The 15,309-nt window shown below is 44.2% G+C and overlaps 1 protein-coding gene across 1 annotated transcript; it reads left to right on the plus strand.

Annotated features, from left to right (window-relative positions):
- On the plus strand, positions 1-2,210 carry LOC117754269 (ribonuclease inhibitor-like; the record flags this gene model as incomplete). The annotated part of the gene is made up of 5 exons (XM_034573097.1): positions 1-7; positions 208-400; positions 937-1,110; positions 1,491-1,664; positions 2,045-2,210. Coding segments are annotated over exons 1-5 (714 nt in total), but the record flags the coding sequence as incomplete, so codon positions are not given.
- Between the last annotated feature and the right edge of the window lie 13,099 nt (positions 2,211-15,309).

Raw genomic sequence — 15,309 nt, forward strand, 5'->3', positions numbered from 1 at the left:
ATGTTGTGTGACCTTGACCTTTGACCTCTGACCACCTGAATCTAATGAGTTCCTCTGTCAGTCTGAATGAACGCTTGAACCAAATCTGAAAGGATTCTCTTGAGGAGTTTTTAACATGTTCATGAGGCAAAGAGGGGATTTACCAGGGTGAGGGTCACATGATCACGTTTTGTATGAATGTTGTGTTTTCTGATTTTATTCTAACAGATATTTTCTTTAATTACAGACCCAGTGGTTGTGAACTCTCAGAGACTCACTTTGAAGTCGTGGCCTCAGCTCTGAAGTCAGACCCCTCACTTCTGACAGAACTGGATCTGAGCTTCAATGAGCTGCAGGTTTCAGAAGTGAAGCTGCTGTGTTCTGGACTGGAGAGTCCAAACTGTCGACTGGAGACTCTGAGGTCCTTAAATCCTTCTTCACTTTTCAGACTTTCTTTCTTATTGGGTCATTATTTATTTAAATTGTCTCAGTTCTGCTCTGCTCACTGTCCCTCAGTCATCTGTCCCTCACCCAGCCTGTCAGTCACGTCCACCTCATCAACTCCATTCACCTGCACTCACCTGCTCCTGATCACTAAGAAAGTGTCAGTAAATAACATGTGGACTGAGGCCGAGCACTCGTCCTCCTCAGGTTTTCAAAATAAGACACATTCTTATTGAAACACGTTGGACAGTTGATAAGTATAGAAACAAACAGGAAGTGACTGTCAGGAGCCATCCCTACTTTAAACAGTGTTTAATTACACAAACCTGCTCAGTGACCAAACACAGAGAAGAAGGAGATGAATGAAACAATGGTCCAACATGTCTGATCTGATATTTATCTTCAGGTCACAGACTGGACTGAGGTCAGCAGCATGTTGAGAGTCTGTGTTGACATGAAGACGATCCACAACAACAGGAGGACACATTCTAATATTCATATTTCTTTATCCAGGTTGATTTACTGCAGTCTGTCAGAGATCAGCTGTTCTTCTCTGGCTTCAGCTCTGAGGTCAAACCCCTCTCATCTGAGAGAACTGGATCTGAGTAACAACAACCTGCAGGACTCAGGAGTGAAGGAGCTGTGTTGTTTTCTACAGAGTCCAACCTGTCGACTGGAGACTCTGAGGTCAGTTCACTGACTGACTTTTGTAGATCTCATATCTATAATACAGCATTTATACACAATTTATCTCATTTAATTCTAATTTAACATAATTCCTCTTCATACAGAACTTCAATCCATTCATTAATTAATCTGTGACATTTAAAATATTCAGCTACTTGTTAAAACACTGAGTTTAGTTCTGGATTTCCTAAACTGATCTGCAGGACAGAGACCGGGTCCAAATAATCTATTTGTACTGAATCAGGATTCGTTTTTAGTCCAACATGTCTGATTTCATATTTATCTTCCATGTTATGAGTCTGTGCTGACATGAATATGTGTCTGTTATTTTCACACATGAACTCAGTTTGATTTACAGTTAAGTTTTATTCTTTATCCAGGTTGAAGAGCTGCAGTCTGTCAGAGATCAGCTGTTCTTCTCTGGCTTCAGCTCTGAGGTCAAACCCCTCTCATCTGAGAGAACTGGATCTGAGTGACAACTGGCTGAAGGACTCAGGAGTGAAGGAGCTGTGTGGTTTTCTACAGAGTCCAACCTGTCGACTGGAGACTCTGAGGTCAGTTCACTGACTGACTTTTGTAGATCTCATATCTATAAAACAGCATTTATACACAATTTATCTCATTTAATTCTAATTTAACATAATTCCTCTTCATACAGAACTTCAATCCATTCATTAATTAATCTGTGACATTTAAAATATTCAGCTACTTGTTAAAACACTGAGTTTAGTTCTGGATTTCCTAAATTGATCTGCAGGACAGAGACCGGGTCCAAATAATCTATTTGTACTGAATCAGGACTCGTTTTTAGTCCAACATGTCTGATTTCATATTTATCTTCCATGTTATGAGTCTGTGCTGACATGAATATGTGTCTGTTATTTTCACACATGAACTCAGTTTAATTTACAGTTAAGTTTTATTCTTTATCCAGGTTGGGGAGCTGCAGTCTGTCAGAGATCAGCTGTTCTTCTCTGGCTTCAGCTCTGAGGTCAAACCCCTCTCATCTGAGAGAACTGAATCTGAGTAACAACAACCTGCAGGACTCAGGAGTGAAGGAGCTGTGTGGTTTTCTACAGAGTCCAACCTGTCGACTGGAGACTCTGTGGTCAGACATCATGTTTTAATGTTAAAGGTTCAGTGTGTAGAAAGTAGTGACATCTAGTGGTGAAGTTTCATGTTGCAGCTAAATATATAGTATTTAAATATAAAGTATGTAAATATAAAGTATTTAAATATAAAGTATTTATATGTAAAGTATTTATATATAAAGTGTATAAATATTAAGTATTCAAATATAAATTATTTAAAAATTGATGATTTAAATATAAAGTATTTAAATATAAAGTATGTCAATATAAATGTCTCATTCTAAAGTAAAGAAAACAACAACTGGTACAATTCAGATGAAACTAGTGAAAACATCTCTAGGATTCTTTTCTCTTCAGTTTCTAACAATGGATCCTTTCACCTGAATCTTCCACACTGGAGCTTGAAGGTCAAAGTGCAGAACATGTGTTCCTAACAGTGAACACTGATACTGAGCTGAGAGATGTTTGTAGAATGAGCTGAGGACCGAGTCCGGCTCAATGTGACTGAAGTTTTACTGACAGAGAAACAATCCAATGCTGGACAATGTGTCCATGTAATGTTTCTGTGGAAGCTAACCAGGACTTGTCCCGGTAACCCTGTGGACTGACCACATGACAGCGTGCTGCGTTGGTGTTCTGGGACTGGGCTCAGGGTCCAGAGTCCAAGTTGATTATATTTGATTCCTTTTATTTTTAGGACCAAGTTCTTCAGCCCTGTTTCTTCCACTTTGGGTTCATTTCCAACATGAAACCCTTCCTCTGGTTTCAGGACTTACACGGGGTCGTCCATGCCTTTATCTTTTCACCACTAGATCTCTGTCCCGCCCTGTACACACGTGTTCCTCAGGGGTCAAACTGCTGCTCAGATCATCGCCACTTCAAGAGAACATGATCATAGAACTGCTCGCCCTTTCACACATCAACTGTGGAACATGTTCTGACAAGTGGGTCGGACATTTTCTGGAGCTGAAGCAGCAGCAGGAGATTGTCCGGGTCTGACTCGTTCACAGCAACAGGAACATGTGGGAACATTCAGACGAGGGGCGGAGCCAAAACACATATCTCCATGATAACCATGGTTACGTTAAGTTATGTTAAGTTACAGGTTCACTGTGAAGGAGTTAGTGACGTCTCCAGGTGTCGTACATGTGAACGTAGTCCACTTGTTCACGTGTACGACTCCTGAACATGTCCAGCAAGATATTTAGAGACATCTAGTGGTGAAGTTACATATTACAAACAACTGAACCCCGAGGACACGAGGACTTTCAAGCTGTTTTCAGTCATGAACTCTGGAAAATAGTGTCTGGACATTTTCTGGAGTTTGACTTTCACATATGAAGAACGGGTGGAGCAGCAGGAGGCCGGACATGACGTATAAATCCTGCTGTGGAAAGATCAGTGTTGTTGTTTACAGCTCATCCACACCGGCGTCGGCCCTCATCACCAAAAGATCTGGAACCTCCTCGTGTTTCCAAGTTGACGTCTTCGTCTTCTACGTATACGTCTCCTCTTCTTCATCCTGAGATATTTGTGTTCTTCCAGTTTCACGTCCGTCACGTGTTAGAAACCTCATCAACACTTCCACTCGCTCTCTGTGAATCCTCTGGACATTCACCTGCTCTATTCTCACATGGACTCACTCAGAAACTTTATTAGGAGGCTGCAGGAGAAGTTCCAGAAAATGTGCAGAACAACTTGACTCAGACTTCAGGTCTGAAAACAGAGACAGTGATGTTTAGTCAAAGTCCTTTATTTTCACACATGAACTCAGTTTAATTTACAGTTAAGTTTTATTCTTTATTCAGGTTGTGGCGCTGCAGTCTGTCAGAGATCAGCTGTTCTTCTCTGGCTTCAGCTCTGAGGTCAAACCCCTCTCATCTGAGAGAACTGGATCTGAGCTACAACCACCTGCAGGACTCAGGAGTGAAGGAGCTGTTTGGTTTTCTACAGAGTCCAACCTGTCTTCTGGAGACTCTGGGGTCAGTTCACTGACTGACTTTTGTAGATCTCATATCTGTAATACAGCATTTATACACAATTTAGCTCATTTAATTCTAATTTAACATAATTCCTCTTCATACATAACTTGAGTCCATTCATTAATTAATCTGTGACATTTTAAATATTCAGCTACTTGTTAAAACACTGAGTTTAGTTCTGGATTTCCTAAACTGATCTGCAGGACAGAGACCGGGTCCAAATAATCTATTTGTACTGAATCAGGACTCGTTTTTAGTCCAACATGTCTGATTTCATATTTATCTTCCATGTTATGAGTCTGTGCTGACATGAATATGTGTCTGTTATTTTCACACATGAACTCAGTTTAATTTACAGTTAAGTTTTATCCTTGATCCAGGTTGATTCACTGCAGTCTGTCAGAGATTAGCTGTTCTTCTCTGGCTTCAGCTCTGAGGTCAAACCCCTCTCATCTGAGAGAACTGGGTCTGAGTGACAACAAGCTGCAGGACTCAGCAGTGAAGGAGCTGTGTGGTTTTCTACAGAGTCCAACCTGTCGACTGGAGACTCTGAGGTCAGACATCATGTTTTAATGTTAAAGGTTGTGTGTAGAAAGTAGTGACATCTAGTGGTGAAGTCTCATGTTGCAGGTAAATATAAAATATGTAAATATAAAGTATTTAAATATAAATGTCTCATTCTAAAGTAAAGAAAACAACAATTGGTACAATTCAGATGAAACTAGTGAAAACATCTCTAGGATTCTTTTCTCTTCAGTTTCTAACAATGGATCCTTTCACCTGAATCTTCCACACTGGAGCTTGAAGGTCAAAGTGCAGAACATGTGTTCCTAACAGTGAACACTGATACTGAGCTGAGAGATGTTTGTAGAATGAGCTGAGGACCGAGTCCGGCTCAATGTGACTGAAGTTTTACTGACAGAGAAACAATCCAATGCTGGACAATGTGTACATGTAATGTTTCTGTGGAAGCTAACCAGGACTTGTCCCGGTGGTCCTGCGGACTGACCACATGACAGCGTGCTGCGTTGGTGTTCTGGGACTGGGCTCAGGGTCCAGAGTCCAAGTTGATTATATTTGATGTCTTTTATTTTTAGGACCAAGTTCTTCAGCCCTGTTTCTTCCACTTTGGGTTCATTTCCAACATGAAACCCTTCCTCTGGTTTCAGGACTTACACGGGGTCGTCCATGCCTTTATCTTTTCACCACTAGATCTCTGTCCCGCCCTGTACACACGTGTTCCTCAGGCTCCCTGCACCACTTTCAACTGGTGAAACTGCTGCTCAGATCATCGCCACTTCAAGAAAACATGATCATAGAACTGCTCGCCCTTTCACACATCAACTGTGGAACATGTTCTGACAAGTGGGTCGGACATTTTCTGGAGCTGAAGCAGCAGCAGGAGATTGTCCGGGTCCGACTCGTTCACAGCAACAGGAACATGTGGGAACATTCAGACGAGGGGCGGAGCCAAAACACATATCTCCATGATAACCATGGTTACATTAAGTTATGTTAAGTTACAGGTTCACTGTGAAGGAGTTAGTGATGTCTCCAGGTGTCGTACATGTGAACGTAGTCCACTTGTTCACGTGTACGACTCCTGAACATGTCCAGCAAGATATTTAGAGACATCTAGTGGTGAAGTTACATATTACAAACAACTGAACCCCGAGGACACGAGGACTTTCAAGCTGTTTTCAGTCATGAACTCTGGAAAATAGTGTCTGGACATTTTCTGGAGTTTGACTTTCACATATGAAGAACGGGTGGAGCAGCAGGAGGCCGGACATGACGTATAAATCCTGCTGTGGAAACATCAGTGTTGTTGTTTACAGCTCATCCACACCGGCGTCGGCCCTCATCACCAGAAGATCTGGAATCTCCTCGTGTTTCCAAGTTGACGTCTTCGTCTTCTACGTGTACGGCTCCTCTTCTTCATCCTGAGACATTTGTGTTCTTACAGTTTCACGTCCGTCACGTGTTAGAAACCTCGTCAACACTTCCACTCGCTCTCTGTGAATCCTCTGGACATTCACCTGCTCTATTCTCACATGGACTCACTCAGAAACTTTATTAGGAGGCTGCAGGAAAAGTTCCAGAAAATGTCCAGAACAACTTGACTCAGACTTCAGGTCTGAAAACAGAGACAGTGATGTTTAGTCAAAGTCCTTTATTTTCACACATGAACTCAGTTTAATTTACAGTTAAGTTTTATTCTTTATTCAGGTTGAAGGACTGCTGTCTGTCAGAGAGCAGCTGTTTTTCTCTGGCTTCAGCTCTGAGGTCAAACCCCTCTCATCTGAGAGAACTGAATCTGATCTACAACGACCTGCAGGACTCAGGAGTGAAGGAGCTGTGTGGTTTTCTACAGAGTCCAACCTGTCGACTGGAGACTCTGTGGTCAGTTCACTGACTGACTTTTGTAGATCTCATATCTATAAAACAGCATTTATACACAATTTATCATTTAATCCTAATTTGACATAATTCCTCTTCATACATAACTTGAATCCATTCATTAATTAATCTGTGACATTTCAAATATTCAGCTACTTGTTAAAACACTGAGTTTAGTTCTGGATTTCCTAAACTGATCTGCAGGACAGAGACCGGGTCCAAATAATCTATTTGTACTGAATCAGGACTCGTTTTTAGTCCAACATGTCTGATTTCATATTTATCTTCCATGTTATGAGTCTGTGCTGACATGAATATGTGTCTGTTATTTTCACACATGAACTCAGTTTAATTTACAGTTAAGTTTTATTCTTTATCCAGGTTGAGTCTCTGCAGTCTGTCAGAGATCAGCTGTTCTTCTCTGGCTTCAGCTCTGAGGTCAAACCCCTCTCATCTGAGAAAACTGGATCTGAGCTTCAGCGACCTGCAGGACTCAGGAGTGAAGGAGCTGTGTGGTTTTTTACAGAGTCCAACCTGTCGACTGGAGACTCTGAGGTCAGACATCATGTTTTAATGTTAAAGGTTCAGTGTGTAGAAAGTAGTGACATCTAGTGGTGAAGTCTCATGTTGCAGGTAAATATAAAATATGTAAATATAAAGTATTTAAATATAAATGTCTCATTCTAAAGTAAAGAAAACAACAACTGGTACAATTCAGATGAAACTAGTGAAAACGTCTCTAGGATTCTTTTCTCTTCAGTTTCTAACAATGGATCCTTTCACCTGAATCTTCCACACTGGAGCTTGAAGGTCAAAGTGCAGAACATGTGTTCCTAACAGTGAACACTGATACTGAGCTGAGAGATGTTTGTAGAATGAGCTGAGGACCGAGTCAGGCTCAATGTGACTGAAGTTTTACTGACAGAGAAACAATCCAATGCTGGACAATGTGAACATGTAATGTTTCTGTGGAAGCTAACCAGGACTTGTCCCGGTGGTCCTGCGGACTGACCACATGACAGCGTGCTGCGTTGGTGTTCTGGGACTGGGCTCAGGGTCCAGAGTCCAAGTTGATTATATTTGATTCCTTTTATTTTTAGGACCAAGTTCTTCAGCCCTGTTTCTTCCACTTTGGGTTCATTTCCAACATGAAACCCTTCCTCTGGTTTCAGGACTTACACGGGGTCGTCCATGCCTTTATCTTTTCACCACTAGATCTCTGTCCCGCCCTGTACACACGTGTTCCTCAGGCTCCCTGCACCACTTTCAACTGGTCCAACTGCTGCTCAGATCATCGCCACTTCAAGAAAACATGATCATAGAACTGCTCGCCCTTTCACACCTCAACTGTGGAACATGTTCTGACAAGTGGGTCGGACATTCTCTGGAGCTGAAGCAGCAGCAGGAGATTGTCCGGGTCCGACTCGTTCACAGCAACAGGAACATGTGGGAACATTCAGACGAGGGGCGGAGCCAAAACACATATCTCCATGATAACCATGGTTACGTTAAGTTATGTTAAGTTATAGGTTCACTGTGAAGGAGTTAATGACGTCTCCAGGTGTCGTACATGTGAATGTAGTCCACTTGTTCACGTGTACGACTCCTGAACATGTCCAGCAAGATATTTAGAGACATCTAGTGGTGAAGTTACATATTACAAACAACTGAACCCTGAGGACACGAGGACTTTCAAGCTGTTTTCAGTCATGAACTCTGTAAAATAGTGTCTGGACATTTTCTGGAGTTTGACTTTCACATATGAAGAACGGGTGGAGCAGCAGGAGGCCGGACATGACGTATAAACTCTGCTGTGGAAAGATCAGTGTTGTTGTTTACAGCTCATCCACACCGGCGTCGGCCCTCATCACCAAAAGATCTGGAATCTCCTCGTGTTTCCAAGGTGACGTCTTCGTCTCCTACGTGTACGGCTCCTCTTCTTCATCCTGAGATGTTTGTGTTCTTCCAGTTTCACGTCCGTCACGTGTTAGAAACCTCATCAACACGTCCACTCGCTCACTGTGAATCCTCTGGACATTCACCTGCTCTATTCTCACATGGACTCACTCAGAAACTTTATTAGGAGGCTGCAGGAAAAGTTCCAGAAAATGTCCAGAACAACTTGACTCAGACTTCAGGTCTGAAAACAGAGACAGTGATGTTTAGTCAAAGTCCTTTATTTTCACACATGAACTCAGTTTAATTTACAGTTAAGTTTTATTCTTTATCCAGGTTGAAGGACTGCAGTCTGTCAGAGATCAGCTGTTCTTCTCTGGCTTCAGTTCGGAGGTCAAACCCCTCTCATCTGAGAGAACTGGATCTGAGTGACAACAAGCTGCAGGACTCAGGAGTGAAGGAGCTGTGTGATTTTCTACAGAGTCCAACCTGTCGACTGGAGACTCTGAGGTCAGTTCACTGACTGACTTTTGTAGATCTCATATCTATAAAACAGCATTTATACACAATTTATCTCATTTAATTCTAATTTAACATAATTCCTCTTCATACAGAACTTGAATCCATTCATTAATTAATCTGTGACATTTTAAATATTCAGCTACTTGTTAAAACACTGAGTTTAGTTCTGGATTTCCTAAACTGATCTGCAGGACAGAGACCGAGTCCAAATAATCTATTTGTACTGAATCAGGACTCGTTTTCAGTCCAACATGTCTGATTTCATATTTATCTTCCATGTTATGAGTCTGTGCTCACATGAATATGTGTCTGTTATTTTCACACATGAACTCAGTTTAATTTACAGTTAAGTTTTATTCTTTATTCAGGTTGTGGGACTGCAGTCTGTCAGAGATCAGCTGTTCTTCTCTGGCTTCAGCTCTGAGGTCAAACCCCTCTCATCTGAGAGAACTGGATCTGAGTAGAAACAACTTCCTGAAGGACTCAGCAGTGAAGGAGCTGCTTGATCTACAGCAGAGTCCAACCTGTCGACTGGAGACTCTGAGGTCAGTAGATGGTTGGAGTCAGTCCACGCTGCTTTCATCAGTATTTTACTAAACACAGTCAGTATCACAGATCCAGGGTCTGTGCTACCAAGCAGGATTTGTGGTTATCAGGTTAACTTCAGGTTTAGTTTTTTCAGTCCTACGAAGCTCGTCCACTTCTTAACGAGGTAAATCACCATGGTAACTTCTGATGAACGGCTAACCTGCTCCAGGTTAAGTTGGAGATCAACCCGTATTGAAGCTCCGCCCACTGACCACAGTGACTCTCCACTGTTGTGTGGTGCACACTCTCCTTAAAGGGACGGATAAGGGAAGTTTAAATCAACGTCTGGTTGGTTCAGTTGATCTCTAACTCACCCAGAACATCTCAATCTCTCCAGACTCATCCTGTCACCAAAACACCAGATGCACTCAGTCAGCTTCCTGAAGATAGGTCCATGTGTTTCTATTGAGGAGTGATGTCAGAGGTGTCCACCACAGTGTGTCCTCAGAGACAGTGAGACAGTGTTTGTCCTCAGAGACAGTGAGACAGTGTGTGTCCTCAGAGACAGTGAGACAGTGTGTGTCCTCAGAGACAGTGAGACCGTGTGTGTCCTCAGAGACAGTGTGTGTCCTCAGAGACAGTGAGACAGTGTGTGTCCTCAGAGACAGTGAGACAGTGTGTGTCCTCAGAGACAGTGAGACCGTGTGTGTCCTCAGAGACAGTGAGTGTCCTCAGAGAGAGTGAGACAGTGTGTGTCCTCAGAGACAGTGAGTGTCCTCAGAGACAGTGAGACAGTGTGTCCTCAGAGACAGTGTGTGTCCTCAGAGACAGTGTGTGTCCTCAGAGACAGTGAGACAGTGTGTGTCCTCAGAGACAGTGTGTGTCCTCAGAGTCAGTGTGTGTCCTCAGAGACAGTGAGACAGTGTGTCCTCAGAGACAGTGAGTGTCCTCAGAGACAGTGAGACAGTGTGTGTCCTCAGAGACAGTGAGACAGTGTGTGTCCTCAAAGTCAGTGTGTGTCCTCAGAGTCAGTGAGACAGTGTGTGTCCTCAGAGTCAGTGTGTGTCCTCAGAGACAGTGAGACAGTTTGTGTCCTCGGAGTCAGTGTGTGTCCTCAAAGACAGTGAGTCAGTTTGTGTCCTCAGAGTCAGTGTGTGTCTTCAGAGACAGTGAGAGAGTGTGTGTCCTCAGAGTCAGTGTGTGTCTTCAGAGACAGTGAGACAGTGTGTCCTCAGAGACAGTGAGTGTCCTCAGAGTCAGTGAGGCAGTGTGTGTCCTCAGAGACAGTGAGACAGTGTGTGTCCTCAGAGACAGTGAGACAGTGTGTGTCCTCAAAGTCAGTGTGTGTCCTCAGAGTCAGTGAGACAGTGTGTGTCCTCAGAGTCAGTGTGTGTCCCCAGAGACAGTGAGACAGTTTGTGTCCTCGGAGTCAGTGTGTGTCCTCAAAGACAATGAGTCAGTTTGTGTCCTCAGAGTCAGTGTGTGTCTTCAGAGACAGTGAGAGAGTGTGTGTCCTCAGAGTCAGTGAGACAGTGTGTGTCCTCAAAGACAGTGAGTCAGTTTGTGTCCTCAGAGTCAGTGTGTGTCTTCAGAGACAGTGAGAGAGTGTGTGTCCTCAGAGTCAGTGTGTGTCTTCAGAGACAGTGAGACAGTGTGTCCTCAGAGACAGTGAGTGTCCTCAGAGTCAGTGAGGCAGTGTGTGTCCTCAGAGACAGTGAGACAGTGTGTGTCCTCAGAGACAGTGAGACAGTGTGTGTCCTCAAAGTCAGTGTGTGTCCTCAGAGTCAGTGAGACAGTGTGTGTCCTCAGAGTCAGTGTGTGTCCCCAGAGACAGTGAGACAGTTTGTGTCCTCGGAGTCAGTGTGTGTCCTCAAAGACAATGAGTCAGTTTGTGTCCTCAGAGTCAGTGTGTGTCTTCAGAGACAGTGAGAGAGTGTGTGTCCTCAGAGTCAGTGAGACAGTGTGTGTCCTCAGAGACAGTGTGTGTCCTCAGAGTCCGTGAGTCAGTGTGTGTCCTCACAGTCACTGAGACAGTGTGTGTCCTCAAAGTCAGTGTGTGTCCTCAGAGACAGTGTGTGTCCTCAGAGTCAGTGAGTCAGTGTTTGTCCTCAGAGTCAGTGAGACAGTGTGTGTCCTAAGAGACAGTGTGTGTCCTCAGAGTCAGTGAGACAGTGTGTGTCCTCAGAGACAGTGAGACAGTGTGTGTCCTCAGAGTCAGTGGGACTGTGTGTGTCCAGAGTCAGTGCTCAGAGACAGTGTGTGTCCTCAGAGTCAGTGAGACAGTGTGTGTCCTCAGAGACAGTGTGTGTCCTCAGAGTCCGTGAGTCAGTGTGTCCTCAGTCAGTGAGACAGTGTGTGTCCTCAGACAGTGTGTGTCCTCAGAGACAGTGAGACAGTGTGTGTCCTCAGAGTCAGTGAGACAGTGTGTCCTCAGAGACAGTGAGACAGTGTGTGTCCTCAGACAGTGTGTGTCCTCAGAGACAGTGAGACAGTGTTTGTCCTCAGAGACAGTGAGACAGTTTGTGTCCTCAGAGTCAGTGAGACAGTGTGTGTCCTCAGAGACAGTGAGACAGTGTGTGTCCTCAGAGTCAGTGTGTGTCCTCAGAGACAGTGTGTGTCCTCAGAGTCAGTGAGACAGTGTGTGTCATCAGAGACAGTGAGACAGTGTGTGTCCTCAGAGACAGGGAGACAGTGAGACAGTGTGTGTACTCAGAGACTGTGAGACAGTGTGTGTCCTCAGAGTCAGTGAGACAGTGTGTGTCCTCAGAGTCAGTGAGACAGTGTGTCCTCAGAGTGAGTGAGACAGTGTGTGTCCTCAGAGACAGTGTGTGTCCTCAGAGTCAGTGAGACAGTGTGTGTCCTCAGAGACAGTGAGACAGTGTGTGTCCTCAGAGACAGTGTGTGTCCTCAGACAGTGAGACAGTGTGTGTCCTCAGAGTCAGTGAGACAGTGTGTGTCCTCAGAGACAGTGTGTGTCCTCAGAGTCAGTGAGACAGTGTGTGTCCTCAGAGACAGTGAGACAGTGTGTGTCCTCAGAGACAGTGAGTGTCCTCAGAGACAGTGTGTGTCCTCAGAGACAGTGTGTGTCCTCAGAGACAGTGAGACAGTGTGTGTCCTCAGAGACAGTGAGTGTCCTCAGAGACAGTGTGTGTCCTCAGAGACAGTGTGTGTCCTCATAGTCAATGAGACGGTGTGTGTCCTCAGAGACAGTGAGACAGTGTGTGTCCTCAGAGACAGTGTGTGTCCTCAGAGACAGTGAGACAGTGTGTGTCCTCAGAGACCGTGAGACAGTGTGTGTCCTCAGAGACAGTGAGACAGTGTGTGTCCTCAGAGACAGTGAGACAGTGTGTGTCCTCAGTCAGTGAGACAGTGTGTGTCCTCAGAGACAGTGAGACAGTGTGTGTCCTCAGAGGACAGTGAGACAGTGTGTGTCTTCCACTCGTCTTGTTAGTAAACAACAGATTCAGATCTCGTGGCCTCGAGTTATTTATCTCGTTCACACGTTATTATGTCGTGGTCACGTAATATATTTTTACCAAATGCCACCAGGGGGCGCTGTAACTTACACATTGACACGACCCCAGATGTTTCACCAGCTGTTCTTCCTGCATTTAGCAGCTGTGACTGAGTTTCTTTTATTCTGGATCATGTGTTTGTTCTCCTCAGATTTTTATTATAGAACAGTTTGATCCTGGTTGTGAAATATGAGGCTCTGCTGTCAGTCAAACTGTCCATGTCTGTGATTGGTCATACACAGTAGACCCCGCCCCTTTATGTGCACGCTCAGATCTCGATGAGGAAAACCTGAGTTAACTTAACGAGTTGATAACCAGCGTCATGTGACCACTTAGCCTGACTGTGTCTGTCAGGTTCAGTTGAGCTGGATCTCAGAAAGATCTCCTGGACATGTGGAAGTGTCTTCGTAGTTCAGGCCTCAGTGTTTCCTCAGTGAAGCTGTGAGAGGACAATGAGGACAGACGTCAGGATTGGACAGAGACACAGAGAGACAACAGTCGGCCAATCGACGAGCCACAAGCTGCTTGGGATCATGTGATTGAGTTGACGTGAAGACGACAGTTGTTGTTGTTTTCATGTGAACAGGAAATGAAGCTGGACCACAGCTGACAGCCTCACACGAGGAACAGAGACGCTGTCGTCTTCATCTGATCTGAGACAGTTTGTTCTCTCACTTCATCAGTGAAGAACTGATCAGGTGGATCTTTGTCACAGCTCTGAGATCAGTGGGACTGAAGCCTCTCCTCATCACCATGGTAACCAGGAGCTCTTTATACAGAGCAGAACCTCTGCTGAGGTCCATCTGTCTCATCTGGTCCCAGTTTGTCAGAAGCAGATGTTCATCAACACACAGTGAAACATGTCTTCACCTGTAACAGCAGTAAATCCACCTCTCAGGTGTCCACTCTGCACTTTGACATGCAGAGGAAACACACGTAGCTCTTAGCGTGTTCATTCCAACACGTGAACATGAAGCAGAGAGGAAGCTGCTCCACCTCTGAACAGGACTGAAGTCCCTGCTGCTCTTTCTACTGGATGTGCTGCATCACTGACTCACAGCTGATGAAGTGAGTCTCTGGAACACTGATGTCTTCTTCTCTCAACAGATGGAGATCTTTGTGGAGCTCAGTGTGAAGAGGACAGTGTGTGTGGACGGAGGCTGAGCTGTGTCCTGAGGATCCAGAGGCTGAAGCAGCAGCAGCTTGTGTGTAGAGCGGCTCTGACTGGGCCTTGTTGCTGGGAGGCAGAGTGGAGACAGAGCTCCAGAGGAATCAGAGGAGGTTGTTGTAATATGTAACTTCACCACTAGATGGCCCTCCACACCAATTGTGTTTATTCACATGAAGAATGTGTTTATTGAAGTGACACAACACAAGCAGATATATAACCCCTCTATAAAGAGTCACATATATGTGTTTAAGTTTCCTTTATTCTGTCCCACCTTTGTCCTCAGTCTGTCCTCCATGTGTGTAGAACCACATTCTGTTTGTTTATGATCTTAAAGTTCCTGGATTCACGTCACAAATTGATTTAGTTCAACACAAAGTTCAACACAATCAAATCACTTTGAGTTTAAAATCAGAGTTTTGTCTTTGACACAAAAAGATCAAAAACTCTGGACTTAAAAATGGGAACGTTTTCATTTCTGCATCAGGTGCAGAGCGGTGGTGGCTTTTCTACTTTTGACCCACAGGTGGCGCTGTAGTATAACAGCAGCACATCCCAGTCAAAGCCTTTATATTCAGTCTATGAGTCAAACACATGGATCATTTCCTCTGTGACAAACCAGATGTAACGAGAAGAAAAACATCTCAGAGAGAAAAGTCCTGTTTCTACTTGTCTCTGCTTTAATGCTCAATAAACATCCTTCCACCGACTTCACTGGAATCATGACTCTGCTTTTCTTTCCTCTTGCAAACAAACAGGTGGAAACATCTCGTCCTTGGTGCAGGTAGAAAGAACAAATCACCAGTTTGACATCATGGAAACAACCAGAAGAAAAGTGAATGAGACATTTACAGTATGAAGAAGAGTCGATGAAGAGCAGAGCATCTTTAAGTCTCTGAGGAAACTGTTTCATAAACATTTTACCATATTTAATAGAAAACTGACCCGAGGACGTTTTATACAAACATAGATGAAGATTCTTGTTGTACGTTCTCGACACCACCTCAGAACAACCACAAGGGGGAGACTGTAGCAGGCCTCTGAGAACAGCAGCATGCTGGGAAATAATTGATGATGGGAGGTCCACAGCAGAGACA

This window comes from Hippoglossus hippoglossus, chromosome 20 (genome assembly GCF_009819705.1).
Source record: "Hippoglossus hippoglossus isolate fHipHip1 chromosome 20, fHipHip1.pri, whole genome shotgun sequence".
NCBI classification, from domain to species: Eukaryota; Metazoa; Chordata; class Actinopteri; order Pleuronectiformes; family Pleuronectidae; genus Hippoglossus; species Hippoglossus hippoglossus.